Raw genomic sequence first — 15,862 nt, 5'->3', positions numbered from 1 at the left:
GGCGAATCCTAGTTGACTTGGAAAGCGATTTGATAAATGCTGTTAAATGAAAATAAATACAATTTATCTAATACTAATAAAAAGCCTGCTGAAAGTTCAGGGCTGCAATATCATGGAGCTCCAGGGGAAGCACATTCCACAGCTCTGGGTCAGCTAACAGAGAAGGCCCATCTACAGGTATCTTGAAATGAGCCATCTGAACAGAGATGATGATCTGCAGAACATAATACATGACCAAGTAGGCATACACATAATAAATTACGAAGGTATTGGGGGCCTTCTTTATAAAAACAAAGTGGCAACCTTAAAATTCATTCTTGAGCTACCGATAAACAGTGAAACACATGTAACCTGAGGAAGATATGATCCCTTTGTGTACCATGTGAGTAATCTCTCTCCACACCATGCAGTAAGGTTAGACTCCCACTGCTATAGAGAGAGACTGCCCTGTGCCAATAAGGAAACTCCATGGCTGCTCGGTTTACTGAGCATGGATTCCACTATTTCCCCTGCTAGTGGCATCAGGCTATTTGCTCATCATTGGGGGGAAAATTTTTTTTAAAAAGTGTGTGGGCAGAGGGGGGGATTGAAGGCAGGAGGAGGAGAGCAAGGGAAACCTCAGTTTCATGCACACGCATATTATGGGAATTTTGTGTACTCGGTGGAGTCCACCTTTCCAACCCTGCCCGATTCAGTAACACTAGTAGAGAGTGCTCGAGCCTCCATCTCTTCCGAGGGTTTCACAGACACAATAGGGACTGTTCACGTTTGTTTGGAACCAGAAACTTCTTAGGGCTTAAAATATTCTAAAAGCTAAACGGCCGAAGTTTTAAATGGTATGGGCGTGGCTGGGCCTTGAGCGTGAATCTTCAAAGGGGCCCGTTACATGCAGAAGTGCTGGACCCAAGGAAAAGGGTCGTCCCTGCAATCCGTGTGCGGATTATAAAATCCAGCATGCATGTGTGTGCGGCCCACGGACTTTATAACACGCGCGCTCATGTTATAAAATTGGTGCGCACATGGACGCGCGCGTGCACCTTTTAAAATCTACCCCTAAGTCAAATACAAACTACAAGGGCTAAGAGTGTCACCGCGCCAGAAGCATGCAGAATGCAAAAAGTTGAACGGGCTGGAAGCTCCCAGAAAGACACAAGGCCTAAAAATCCTGGGAAACTGGGAGTTCCTGACACTTTAAGCCCTCCGTTGTATCTGAAGGCTCAGTTCAGTTCTGGCACAGCAACACAGCACCTTTCCCCTGTCCGGTACAGTAAACCTCAAGCTGATGAAGCCTAAGCTGAAGTGATGGGGAAAAAAAATCACAGCATCGGATATTCCTTCCGTAGCCAGTGCAAAATGAGATGGCGGTTTCCATTTTTCCTTTGCTGTTTAAAAGGGCCTGCGAGTTAAAAAAAAAAAAAAAAAAAAAAAAAAGCAGGTTTTTTCTGTTGAATGTACTCTTAGTCTATTTGCATGGCATTAGCTTACTGCAGGTTGCTACCATGTGAATAAACTAAAACCCAGCACAGATTTGACATCAGCCCCAATGCATGTTACAATTTTCTAAAAATATACCCAGCCAGGACTGCCAATATATGCCAGAAACTAATTACAGAATTAATTTTATCCTAAACCTCTAACATTTATTTACCAATCGTGGGAACTGCTGCGGGCACTAGGATGACACCACAGTACGCCATCCTTTCAGTGGCAGAACTGGAGGAAACATTACTGAATAGATAGTACCACGTCAAATCTTTCAGATACTGCCAATACATTGAAAACCTTTTTTTTACGATTTAAATAGAGAGACACACACAAAAAAAGTACCTTAAACCAATTACAGATTCAAAATAGTCAGCTCCACATAAAAGTTAATTTTTTTTGGACACTATGTTATCAGGTCAATGGGAGCGTACAAACATCTGCATACAGAAGTTCACTTGACATATGCAGTTAATTGTTTCATCATTCACACACACTGCACACAGGCAAGCTTCATAATGTGACTGTATATGCTGACACCCCCTCAAACCCCCGTCCCCCAAAAAAAACCAAAAAAAAAAAAACCAAGAAAAGAACTCTAAAATCACCTTCAAGAAAAGTTAACACATCCAGGGAAACCTACTGCAACATAAAATGGAAATCCAGAGTTGGTAATCTCATGTAATAACCCAGAGCTAGAAACTAAAAGAAAAATCCTAAGAGAGCCACTGCTACAGGAGGAGACGACATTATTGTCTCCTCCTGTAGCACCTCCCCCCCCTCCGCTCTCTCTCCTTCCCCTCTCCCTCCCAGCCCCCGTCAGCCTCCACCATCATTTGTACATATGGTAATATATCTACCTAATATTGTTTATAAGTTCATATGTTTAATTTTAATATGGATAACCTAAAAAAAAAATCCAAATAGTTAAACCAAAGTTTATTCTGCTCGTTGACCTTCTATAAAACTGTACTTTCATGTGTTATCTAGCTATCCTGCTATCGTCGTTCACTGTAATTTCCTTTCACAGTTACTTGTAAACCGACATGATGTGTCCTACGAATGCAGGTATATAAAAAGCTTTAAATAAATAAATATTGAAAGAAACACTTCCTGCTCTTCTACAGTTCTAGCCTTCCATGCAGGGGTTCTCAATCCTGTCCTCGAGCCACACCCAGCCAGCCAGGGTTTTCAGGATATCCACGATGAATATGCAAGAGGGCGAGCTGCATCCTCTGCCTGCACGGTAGGCAAATTCTTTGTGGGACTGGGCTGAGAATCCCTGATCTAACGGGAAGCAGACCCCGGTGAAAAGCCAACGTCAAAACAGAATGGCGCAAAGCCCTGGCGATTAACCACGCTACAGAGCCCTACAATCACCCAACCGGGAAAGACCCACAGCACAACGCTTTCCCCCTCGATCAATGGAATACACATTCAGTGCAGAAAAGGAGATGCCCCGATGGGGAAAGAGGTCAGAAGTTAACTTCCACAGACGCAAAACATCACAAAGAGCAGCAAGGTGACGCGACCCGGGGTGGAGAGGAAGAAATCCCTTTCCCAGGTCAGAAAAGAGGTTCAACTACCTGAGAACGGAAAGCATTTGAAGTTAGAAAGGACTTCATGGAGGCATTGCTTTCCTCACCCATTAGCAGACAAGCACTAGTAAACTCTGCAAACACATTACCCTGGCTCCCCATCCCCTGTTGTAATGCAGTCTGCAATCTACTTGTGCAATGACCTGATGAAGGAAGCGCATTTCTCAAAAGCTAGCCACAAACGTATTTAATTCGTGTAGTAAAAATGCATTGCTCACAGTTTATTTGCTGTCCTTTATTTCTACGCATCTAGGTGCACAAATAGCAGCCACACTCCTTCATATGCAGTAAAAAAGATATCATCATACACAAGGCAGCTTAACTTTACATGAGAGAAACATCACTTAACCATATCTCCTGGAATGCATGCACTCAAGGACCTCATACAACCATCAACTATGTAGAAAACCTACTTGTGGCATAGCAAAGATGGAAAAAACCAGGCAGTTCGATTCCAGTGAGCCAGCAAATCAAAAATCTTGATGCTATAATTTCAGAAACAGAATTGGAACGTGCATGCAACAGAGCTTTAATGCTGAATGCAGTGATCGGAGTTGTTATGAAAAGTGTCAAGTATGCTAAAAGATTTAACTCTAAAAACTTATTTACTAAGCTGATGAGGTGCAGCTCTTTTCCACTGTTTACCCTGATTTATCAAACTCCTTAAAAAAAAAAAAAAAAAAAAAAAAGATTGGCATCCTGCGACAACGCAGTTAATGCTTGGATGGAAGAGAACATGTTGGTCCTTAATATGGAAGAGGCTGAAATGTGTATGCTAGGCCGTACAATTCCTACACCTATCTCTGATCAGCCAAACCTCGATGGAACTGCTATTAGTTTTTCTGAAAAGGTCCACGATCTTGGTATAATCATGGATTCCACATTATCCATGCACTCTCAGAGTCAAGCCATTTTAAAAGAGTATGCTTTTTAAACTTAGGGTAATTCAGCGAGTTAGATTCTTGGTTGAAAAAGATTTTAGCACCATTGTCCAACCTCTTGTTTTAAGTTCTCTGGGTGATTATAATTTGCTACCTACTGGCTTACCAAAACACTCAATAAATACATTGCAGGTGATTCAGAACGCCGCAGCATGCCTCATAGCTGGGTGTCCCATAAGGGAACATGTGTTATCATAGCTGTTCAAATGACATTGGCTGCCTTAAAATTAGCCTCCCTTTTCATAGAGAAGGTCCTTCCTATTATCTGACCTAATAAAATATGTCCCAGCACATTCTTTGCAATCGCAAGGAAAAAAAGAAGTGTATTAGTAATCCCCCACTATTAAGCAAGTTCGTTTGAAGAGAGATTTGTAGCAGGTACAGCTGTGAGGAACTTCATTCCGTATTATGTGAGGGCGAGAACAGGTGAAAGCTTTTTATTGTATTTAAGCTTTTAGTATACTGATTGGATTGAAGTTGCTTATTTGCCAGTGATCGATTTTAGTTTATCCAAATAGCTGTTTTGCTTTTTTGTGCTATTTATTATGTAGTCTGTCTGTAGCAGTTTTAAATTATGTATGTAGAAGTTTGTTACCTGCTAAGAACACAGCCTGCACAGTATGCAAAATCTTTGTGGGACTGGGCTGAGAATCCCTGATCTAACGGGAAGCAGACCTCGGTGGAAAGCCAACGTCAAAACAGAATGGCGCAAAGCCCTGGCGATAACCACGCTACAGAGCCCTACAATCACCCAACCGGGAAAGACCCACAGCACAACGCTTTCCCCCTCGATCAACGGGAGCAATATTTAAAAACCACAATTAAATTATTTTTACAATGTTAGCGGATAAATATACAATCCCTGTCAAGTCAAATTGGTTTAGTTATCCTGCAGGATGCTACTGAATTTTGTGTTATGAGAACATTCATTGGGATAACAAGAGAAGAAATGAGAGTGATGGGTCAGGCAGGGGAGAATGAAATTTAGAAGACAGTATCTTGGAAATCTCACCAAAGATCTTATGCCCATATCCCACCTCTTAAACTGGTTTAATAAACTTGTTACAAAAAAAAAAAAAAATCAGAGCTGTTGGAATAGGTTCATGCACTTGGTTGCTCTTTGGAACAACCAAAGTATTGTAACTAACCTGATTCAGTTATAATCAAACAAAGCAAGCCCTAACCACGCTGGTGAGACTTCTACAGTGCCGACACTGAAAGGGCATCAACATGGATAGAATGTGGTGCTTAAGAAAAGAATCTGCCATCCACAAGAGAGGTGGGGGCGCAGACACTATGCTTGGCAAAACACGGATCTTCTCTTTCCCAGCCATGTGAAAGTACTAACCAAAAACCCACTCTGGCGACTGTGGGGCCATCCGATCTTGAAGAGCATCCATTTAGGTCAGCAGAGAGTCCTGACCATTGTGAAAAAAAAAACCTAGGGGCCCGTGCACACCATTCACTGTCATCTCCCCATGATCGCTGCGACTCACTTAATTAAGCTTCTTCAGAAGGATGAATGGCTGCCTTGACCATTCAAAGATCTGAACCCAACAGCCACTAAGTTTATGCAGTTATTAAAAGCCGATGCTCTAGATTCCAGGTATAATTTGCTGCTATAATAATAAAGGGGTCAGAAACTGGAAAAAGATGATGACAGAAAAAAAATGCAAAATAGAAAGAACTTACCCCATTATACATGAGAGTATAAACTGCATAATGAAGAACAGATCTGTCCACCCTTCGTACTCCATCGCCTGAAACACAATCACCATTCACATGTAAGTCAGGACAGACAAGGAAGCGCACATCTGCTGTAATCGTGAATGTTTATGCAGTTGCGTTCTTTAGAGTTAATCAGACCAAAAATTAGACAAGAATTTGTATTGAGTGGAAAAGACAAGCCAGAGGATCGGAGAAAAGATACTTACAGGCCGATGCAATCACCTGTACGTTAAAACTACACAATGAAATGCAGCACACACTAATGCATAGATTACAATTAAAAAAAAAAAAAAAAGCACCTCCCCAGACAGCAAACTAATGCATCAGGAGTTTAAAGAGTGTGCAGGCTGAATGCACATTTTTAACTCCGTGGGGGGGTGGGGGGAGGTAGAACGACAGCGCGGGCATTAGTTAGAGAAGGAAGCAAGGGTGAACCAGGGGAGGGACCAGCACATCACAGAAGAGGGGGGAGAAAGGTAGAGAACTGGTACAAAAGGACGAAAGGGCCCGACAGGGAACAGGAGCAGGGGAACAGCAGTGGTGCTGCAAGAGAACCAGGGTCACCAGGAAAGATCTGGGGAGAGAGCTCGCTTTAAACCCCGACTTACAGCTGCAGCTCACATAACTCCACCTGGGGGGGGGGACACCCTGGCTGGAGTTTTAGAGGGGCAGCTCCAGTGCTTTCTCTGCCCACCAGTGATGGGTCTCACTCCCTCCTCTCCACTTGCTGTCTGTGGACTGCTGCACAGGACATTTCTAACTCTCCCTGTTCATTGATCATTCCAGGATCAGCCCTGGGCACATCTCTGACCAGGAGTGAAGTTTCCAGTGCTAAGAAAAATCAGGGTGAGACGAGCGCACCTTTTCTGCATCAGGGAGTAAGAAAATAAGAACAGAACATAAGAAATTGCCATGCCGGGTCAGACCAAGGGTCCATCAAGTCCAGCATCCTGTTTCTAACAATGGCCAGTCCAGCCTACAGGTATCTGGCAATTACCTAAACACTAAGCAGACCCCATGCTACTGATGCCAGTAATAGCAGTGGCTATTTCCTGTCAACTTGATTAATAACAGGTAATGGACTACACTGACAATATGTTAGATGTCTCTCTTGAAAAATTCTAGAAATTGCTAAACAGCGATTATTATAGAAGATTAAAAAGTATCGGTTCCAGTAGAAATCTCTGGGGCATGGCCCTATTTGCCATCTTCCATTGAGAGAACTGACTAGGTTACTCTTACCCGCTCTATCTCCTGTCTTTTAACCAATTCACAAGCCACAGATGGTCCTGTGTGGGCCATGGCCCACCCACTTACAGCTCAGGCTCACACAATCAAGGCTGCCAGACACCAGAAAGAGAGGCCTGTGGCCAAAGGAGGCGAGGACTGCCACGGGACTTCCATTCCACAGCAGCTAAAGGAGAGGCCCACCGCGGACCACATCCCGTGGCAGCTTTAAGAGGGTATCTGGTGGTGCCTGAAGAAGATGCCTGCCTATCCCTGTGTGTGGCAGCCAGGGCTTTACAGACGGAGCATACTGCCTTTTCACAGTGCACCTTCCACTGTTTAGGGTGCCACCTGGTGGCCACAGACAGAAGATGATCACTCCTTTGATATAGTTACATATTGCTAATGTTAGATTCAAGCCTTCATAACTTAGTGCACCAAGTAACATATTGTAACCTAGCAGAGAGGCCAGGTTTTGCACTGCTAAAACAATTGTCACAGATACATTTTCTTTTGTCTGCCCCAGATGAGAACATAGGAACAGCTGCTATACAATGAAGATGGTTGAACTCTATGGACAACTGGGTCATTCTTGAACCTAACCAACTTATGCCCACTTATTACAGGTCATTTCAACCTGAAAATGTGGGCATCTCCCTTCTTGCCTGCATAAAATAGATGGAACCAAAAAAGCAAAGCGGAAGCCGATCCGGTTGGCTGTGTAGCAGTGAAGAGAACGAGAATCGGATGATGGGCTATAGTTAATAAAGGGCTTTTTCCATCATCCGATTCTCGTTCTCTTCACTAAAATAGTTGGAAAACACACACATAAATTACTTTCTCTTTAAAAATTGGTGTAAGTGCATACACATATACATGCACTTTCCCTTTTTAAAATTATCCCACCAAAACTATCCATACACAATTATACCTACTAAACTGTGTGCAGAAATTGTATGCATACACTTGAAAATGCAAAAGTATGCACAGGGAGTGGAACAGGTAAATGCAAATCAGTTGTTTACTCTTCCAAAAAGTACAAAGACTAGGTAGCACATTTAAAATAAATAGGAGAAAATAATTTGTTTTACTCAATACATAATTAAGCTCTGGAATTCATTAATGGAGGATGTGATGAAAGCTGTTAATGCAGCTGGGTTTAAAATAGGTTTGAATAAGTTCTTGGAAGAAAAATCCCTAAACTATTAAGGTGGACTTGAGGGATAGCCACTGCTTATTCTTGGGATAAGCAGTTTGGAATCTATCTACCCCGTGGGATCCTGCCAGACACCTGTGACCTGGAAACAGGACACTGGGCTTGATGGACCTTTAGTCTGAATCAGTATGGCAGTTCTGATCCAACCCAGTCCCTGGGAATGCATCCACTTAGTACAAAAAACATCTGTGCATGAGTTTACCTGTGTATCAGGCAGGCAATTTTAGAACAAGCCATTTCTGTGGGTAAAACATTTTTAACCACAGGAGGGACTTGGAAAATTACCCTCATCTGGGGGGGGTGGGGATTATTTTATAATATCGCACATGTGCTATATCAATTTTTAAAGTGGACTTATGTGCACAAGATCTTTGAAAATTATCCCACCAAATCTACTTGCACAAGTTACAACTGCTACAACATGTGTACCCCTCAAGCCCCTCCAGAATGCTGCCGCAAGATCACTAACAAATAGCAAAAAACAGACCACATCACACCCCTACTCAAACAACTCCACTGGCTACCCATCCCATTCAAATCTCAATATAAGATCCTTATGCTCATCCACAAAGCTATCCACAATGACAAGGCCAGATGGTTACAAGGACCACTGCACCCCTGCAACCCTTCAAGGAACCTCTGCTCAACCAACACAGGTTTACTTACAACTCCCTCCATTAAGGAAGTTCATCGAGTCTCCAGAAGAGAACGCGCTGCTTCAATAGCAGGCCCCCAACATCTGGAACAACCTCCCGGCTCCTCTCAGAACCGACCCCTCTACGCCTTCCTTCAGAAAGAGTCTCCAAACTTGGCTCTTCTTCAGGGAAGCATTCCCTCCAAAGAATTAATCCCCAGCTCCCACTTTTGGTTACCCTCCCTTGGCATTGCCAGGTCCCTCCCCCCCTCCCTGCCATTGTACATAGTAAGTTAAATTCAGAACCTATGTACTGTTAGTATAGCGATTATGTAAAACAAGTTTCGTTATATTTACTCGGCTAATCTGTTATGCTGTATCATGTCACCCAAAGGCCTGCCTTTGGGACATCCTGTTCCATGTGAACCGGTGTGATATTTTGAATCGAATATCGGTATAGAAAAATAAATAAATACAAGTTGTCTGTGAAAATTTACATGCGCACTAGTCCCGAAACCTTCCCCAGCCCCACCCCGGGAATGCCTTGGCTCAGTCCGAGCAAACACGACACACGCATGAAAGTTTACTCCCACGGCAGGTGGGCAATTTTACAAACGCTCGTTTCTGTGAGATAAAACGCTATTCCACCCTCAAAGAGAGTGAAGAGAGACAAATGCATATTTTAAAATATTTAAAAAAACTTTGAAGAATGACAGTTTCATACAAATTACGATGGGAACAAAAACGCATGCAGCCTGTATTTCTAGTCCGTTACAAGCGCCTTTCCCGGGAGTCGGGCAGTTACCTCCGGCAGATAGAGCTGAGCAGGAGAAGCAGAGCTTGATTATGCGAGTCACCGCCTTCATTGACTGGGTAGGGAAGCCGAACCCCAAGACCACAGGAGCCACATGACCAGCAGGGAGGCAGCTGGAACAGCTACTACTTCTTGGGTCTCCCCTTCCACCCTTTCCTCTCATTCCCTCTCCCCCCCCCCCCCCAAAAAAAAAAAAAGATGCTGGATTTCATTGGGAGATACATCTCTCCCCCAGAGGCTGTAGAATTTTGGGGTCCCTCTTAAGAGGATGCGCAGGATGTTGGCAGGGAGATCCCCCTTTGGAGGCATGGCTTCAGCACACCAACATCTCCTTAGGAGGCGCTGCAGGGATTTTGGCACTTTGCCTATATGTTCTAGGTCTAGGATATGTACCCACAGACCCACAATCCGACTGATCTTATTATTATGTGCACCTTGGGGGAAAAAAAAAAAAAAAAAAAAAGGAAACACTCTCCAGCCTGCCCCAACAAAATTCCTGCTGCATCCACTTTTTAACAGGGTAAAAAGGAAGACAGTCACTTTTGTAAAACAAGCAAGCGACAGTAACCTGCTGCAGATACTCCGGTAGATACACAAGATTGCTCTTTGGCCGATTTCTCCAGCTGAAGAGAATCTTTGGGGACTTTTTCTTACTATGATAAAAGGAGAGCACTAAGTCGATCCTCCTGTCAGAAGGGTCAGGTTTACTTCACACGGAGCAGGTACAGCAGGTTAGAGTGCATTCTTCTGCTCAGCTAAAAAAACCAACAAGTGCTGAGGTACATGACTGACCAGAGGCATGCAAGACGCAGATTCAAGCCCGTGTAAGCAAGTTTAAAACAAGGGTGAACTTGGACACAAATGAGCATTTCCTCCCCCGTAAATGTAAAGCACGGGCCTGGTTCATCAGGAGGTCCTCTCCATGGATGGAGTTCAATAAAATGTAGTAGGAGAGCTGGAACACTCTCCCCACATCTCAGCCAAACCCATCCACGCAGAGGGTTCCAGATACAGACGGACAGGCAGACAGGACATGGCTGACGGATGCCTGCAACTGAAAAACCTCTTTAAGAGTGGCAGGGCCTCGTGGAATGAACCGTTGCCTTAAGTAAAATGGACTTAGCGCAGCGCACTTGCAAAACGTAAAGGATACGGACATTTTGATACTGCTGCACAGCATAAGAAATGTAACTAATAGTAAATACTGTCCAAGTACTCCGATAAGTCTGTACAAGGAACCCAGATGCCAATAAGAGGGAAGGACTAAACTGCACGTTCTACTGAATAAGCTGAACCCCATGTTCCAAGCATAACTGCATAAACAGGAATATGCCCGGTACTGACCAACAACACATTTCCTGCTGGGTCCTGATTTTTTGAGGTTATTTGAGCAGCTCCCTTGCAATCCTCAGGAAGCCCTCTGGCCAGACAGGAAGGGCAAGGAGGGGGGGCGGAGAGAGTGGCAAGGAACTGGTTGTTGCAACGTATGATGTTATGCGACACTGCAGCCAATCCGATCTCACTCGCAATGGTAATTTGCATGGCTGCTCCCCAGAACATGAAAGGAATCAGGAGGGAGGAGTTTAAATCAATTTAAAAAAACCTTACTAAAATTTGCTATTGATAGCATTCAGAATACTGCACATTATACAGAGGACTTTTCTTTTCTTAAACTATGAATTTAAAAACATGGCATAGAAGTAATATGTAAAAACTGATATTAGGGAACCAGGAGTGCTACGCTCTCTTAAGGATGGAGTAACCAGGGAGTTTTCCTCGCCTGTTTAGGAGCAGGATTCCAGCAGTGCCACACAACGGGGCTGAGCATCCTGGCAAACTAAAAAGGTACAAAAGGCACCAACGTGACAGGTGCAACTAAGCTCTGCCCGCAGCCTATTCCACCGCTCCCTCCCCCAAGAAAGGCTACAGACACAGCATAGCTGAACCGCATACACAAGTCAATCACCGCATATACAAATACGCCAACTATCCCCAACTAGGAGGTGCCTGTGCCCTTCCCGGCACATCTGGCAAACATTCCACAGGACTGGCTGGACAAGCCAACTTCTCTTGTTTTGCTGTCCAGGACGCAGGGCCATAAAAGCCTTGCTCCCAGGGTGCCCTGCACTCTGATCATCGACTGCCGGGTAAGACATTTCTCTAACACACGAGTCACTTGCGAACGTGCAGCATAATTGGGGTGGAGAGCAGACCAGTCGACGGCCATCAAAGCCGAAGACTGGCAACTCATCTGAGCTCTTACCAGCCGTGCAACACAGGAGCAGGGAAAAAAAAACCAAACCAACCAATTACTTGGCAGACTCTGCCCATCCAGCCTTTCATTATTTGCTGTGTGCGCTTGGATGTGGCCAAGCTCGCTCCTCCCTATGACACGACTGTGTTTGGCATCTTTTGCCACCCCTCCCCCCCTCCGCGAGCAGGCCCTCAGGTGGGATGGGCAGGAAAAGCCACCGAAAAACAAGATGCTGTGGTTGCCAGTCCTCCTCTCCTGGCATCTTCCCCCTCCTACCTCCCGGGGGCGCTATGTGCCACACGTGTCACGCAGTTCGCACCACCCTGGTTGTGGCCTCATCCCTTCCCCCTCCCAATATGGGGAAAGGGTCATCATCTGTCAATTCGTTACATAATCTGGTGAATAAAAACGAAATGATCCTGTGGTACAGACTGGGGTGGCTGCCCAGAGCCAGCAACTGGATTGCTTTTCTGATTTGGCAAAGAATACTTTGCTTTTAGAAAGGTCACTTTTCGAGTGGCACAGCAGTGGGGGGGTTTTGCACAGTTTTGGGTGCCACAATCACAAGACATTAGATTTTCAGTGGTGGTTTCTACGTGTACTTTTCAAACACACACACACACACACAAAATCCCCTCAGTGCTCAAAGCACGATGGTAAATGCATTGGTGCACGCATCCCTAAAGACATGCATGCGAAACTCTGCCCATCTGGATATGCGGTGCAAGACAGCACGCTGCGTAACAATCTGAAACCGTCTGCGATGTGCACGAGTTGTAACACGCAGAGTTACAGGGGTCAAGGACCTCCATGCTGATTTTAAGGCTCAAAATCCGCAGCCGGTCAGTTTATCTGCGGGACTGCTTACCGCGCGCAGCTGAGACTCGGCAAAGCTTTTGAAAAATGCAGCCCTAAGATACCACTGTGTGCTTGCACAGCTGCACATTTTGCTTTTGTTGTTATTTTTAGTTTTAATCTTAAGCAACTTGTGAAAAGGAGGAGGGGCAAAGAAAGAACCGAGTCACGTACACATCCTAAATCTGGGCTCTGCTGAAAGTACAGCACAGCAGCTGCACTGCCACAGGCAACCACACAGCAGAGATCATAAATGCTAGGGGGAAAAAAAAACCCAAAAAAAACACAGAGTAGCACGTACAGTGTTCTAGATAAGGTCAAATTTAGGTGTAACATTTCCACACGAGGGCGACTTGCATCGAGCGGCAGTTATTACCCTAAGTAACTTGCTGGACCAGACTGAACGGATTACTTGGGTCTTTGTCTGCCGTCATTAAACTATGTTACTGTGCAACCTCCTCTCACTCATAGACTTCTTATCCAAAAATCAGCACCTCTCCCCCACCCACTACCACTTTAAAGTGTACAAGCCTGGTGTCCTCAAGACCCTCCACCCAAAGCAAGGTGGAGCTCAGAGCTGTAGCAGCCACGGCCTCCGGTGCCGCTACCAAAAAGGCGCAGTGTGCAAACGAAAGCAGCACGGCTGACCGCCGGCGGGTCCTCCACAAGAAAAAAAAAGCAGCACGACCCCGTCAAAATTGATGGCATAGTCTGTGCGGCAAAGCAGCGCGGCCCCGCTGACAAAGCTGTTGATTCCAGCAGGGTCGCGCTTACCACACTATCAGTTTCGGTGGGGCCACATTGCTTCGAAAGAGGAGGCACACCCCTGCCAAAAGTAGTCCAGTGCTAGAGCTGGCTCGGCCCTGTGGCCAGAAGTCGTTCCCTTGGCCACGGGGAGGGGGGGGGGGTGCTGAAGAAGGAGACTGCTGCTTAGTGCTACGTCAAGAAGGAAGTGAGTGAGCGAGCGAGCGAGCATGTGTGCTTGTGTGTGCGGGAGAGAGAGAATAGGTTATAAAATAGCCATGCGTACATGGATATGTACGGATTTTTTAAATCAATCCCTAATTGTTTTGAATTAGGTATGGTTTTACTAATTTTGTTTTATGGGGAAGGGTAATGGTTTGTTTTTTACATTGTTGCAGTACATACAGAATTTGGCTTGTAGCGGCTTCCAGTTCAGATTTTGTCTGTAAATTTCTATTTATACTGTATGGTCTCTTCATTCTGTATTTGAGGGTCTGTCTGTGTTTTACGTGTGTGACTGAGGTGAGTTATTCCAATAGTGTATAGTTTCTATGTAGGGATCTATAGCAGCTTGGATTGTTCTGTTTTCCTAATAGGGGGTGTATTACTGTTTCAGGCCTGGTGTAATATTTATTGTATTAACTTTCATAGGTAGGGTTGTTGCTGTTTGGGTGGCTCTCTGAGGGTCAGGGTCATGCCCATGCCCAAGACGCATTACAGTAGGACTAATACTACATAGGCTCCAAGTATCTCTTGCTTTTTTGCAGGGTTTTCTGGTTGGCACCTCAGCAGTGCATGTAAATATAATATACATATTGTAAGTGAAATTTTTACCTCAGAAGACTGTGCTTTGAATGTTCTTTTTCATGCAAAATCTGTTATTATAAATGTATAATTTTTAATTGTGAGAGGCGGGTGTGATGGGGTGGGGGGTGCAAGGCTGTAAGGTTTCCCTAGGGCACCTAATACCCTTGCACTGGCCATGGCCATTGCTGTACAAACACTGGACAGAGTCTCCCAACTCGTGGTGTCAGGTCTTGTGTAAAGGGCGAGGGCGCAGTTTTTCACTTGGCCATAGGCACCAAATTGCCTGGCTACAGCTCTGGTGGAGCTAAGTCCAGCAGTTTCAAAGTTACAAGTTTTGGGCTGGGGGATGGGCGGGTGAAAATGCACCCAAAAAGTGCAACGCAGACGTTCGATACGATCTGATCGGCCTCTGTCGGTACAGAGCAGAGGTTAAAGTGTTAACTGCAGCAACGAGCAGTGACAATTATTAAACAAAATGTTTTGGCTTTGCAGGGATCAGCCTCATAATGCCGACCAACTGCTTAGTTTGGTTCCATGAGTGCAGCAAAAATAAAAAAACAAATTTCCTGCCCTGCCCTCCTCACGTCCCCCAGATATTTTTGCAGGCCAACGTACGGGCTTGCGTTCAGGCTTAAAGAAAATGACAGATGAAGTCTGATTTTAACACAGGGTGCAGATGTCTGTGGTCAGAATCTGTGAAACCTCGGTAGAAGTCGGGGGAGACAGCTGGGTCTTTGTTCAGAGTTTATTCAGGCCATTTCGACACGTCGGGATACTGGTTCCACCGCTCTAGCACAATGTCTACATTCTGCTCTGGGTCTGGGAGGTGCTATTTATAAAAGAACATTTTCCTGAAATGTATTCCAGCTGGGCCACCCCTGGCCTATCTGAAGAGTGTGTGTTTTAGGTTTGGTTCCCCCCCCCCCCCCCCCAATGTGTCTGGCCCTGAACCAGTTCATGTCACAGCTGAACACGGACAAGCTCCAGCGGGATTTAAAATTAACAGCACTAGTAGAACATTAAGACCTGTCTGTTGGGGGTGGAGGGAAGCTCACCCTGCCATGCCACCCCCCCCCCCCCCCCCCACATCTTCTAGCTTGTATCCCTCACTGGGGTAAATATAAGAAACCTCACACTGCTACTCCCCCGTCACCTTCCCAACCCCCTTTTTGTACCAGTGGGTAACTATACAAAAAGGGAAGATTTTAAGCAAGCCAAATAAATGTCTCTTTCAATGTTTGGCTCATTTGGTAGTAGAATTTTTTTTTTTTTTAAATTCCAAACACAAAAACATTGCTGTCCAGAAAAATGGAGAAATTACTTACCTGATAATTTCATTTTCCTTAGTGTAGACAGATGGACTCAGGACCAATGGGTATTGTGCTCTTCTGCTAACAGATGGGAGACGGAGTCAGATTTCAAAGCTGACGTCACCCTAGATATACCCCTGCAGTGCCCTCAGCTCTTCAGTATTCTCTTCGAAAAGCCATTGTGGATATATCTTTGTTTAAATAACTTGATTAAAATTTGAACTGGTTCAACTAATTTCCAAACTGGAGACC

General features: G+C 44.8%; 1 protein-coding gene across 1 annotated transcript in view; it reads right to left on the bottom strand.

Annotated features, from left to right (window-relative positions):
- SLC35D1 (solute carrier family 35 member D1) overlaps positions 1–15,862 on the bottom strand; it is a 43,619-nt gene that overhangs the window by 9,871 nt on the left and 17,886 nt on the right. Inside the window, exon 9 of the mRNA XM_029617993.1 lies at positions 5,714–5,781. Coding sequence (XP_029473853.1) covers positions 5,714–5,781 — 68 coding nt within the window. The remainder of the gene's footprint in view (positions 1–5,713; positions 5,782–15,862) is intronic.

Source organism: Rhinatrema bivittatum, chromosome 10 (assembly GCF_901001135.1).
Source record: "Rhinatrema bivittatum chromosome 10, aRhiBiv1.1, whole genome shotgun sequence".
In the NCBI taxonomy this organism is placed as follows: Eukaryota; Metazoa; Chordata; class Amphibia; order Gymnophiona; family Rhinatrematidae; genus Rhinatrema; species Rhinatrema bivittatum.
Note: the sequence above shows the minus strand (reverse complement) of the source record. Positions and strands in the feature narration are given on the sequence as shown.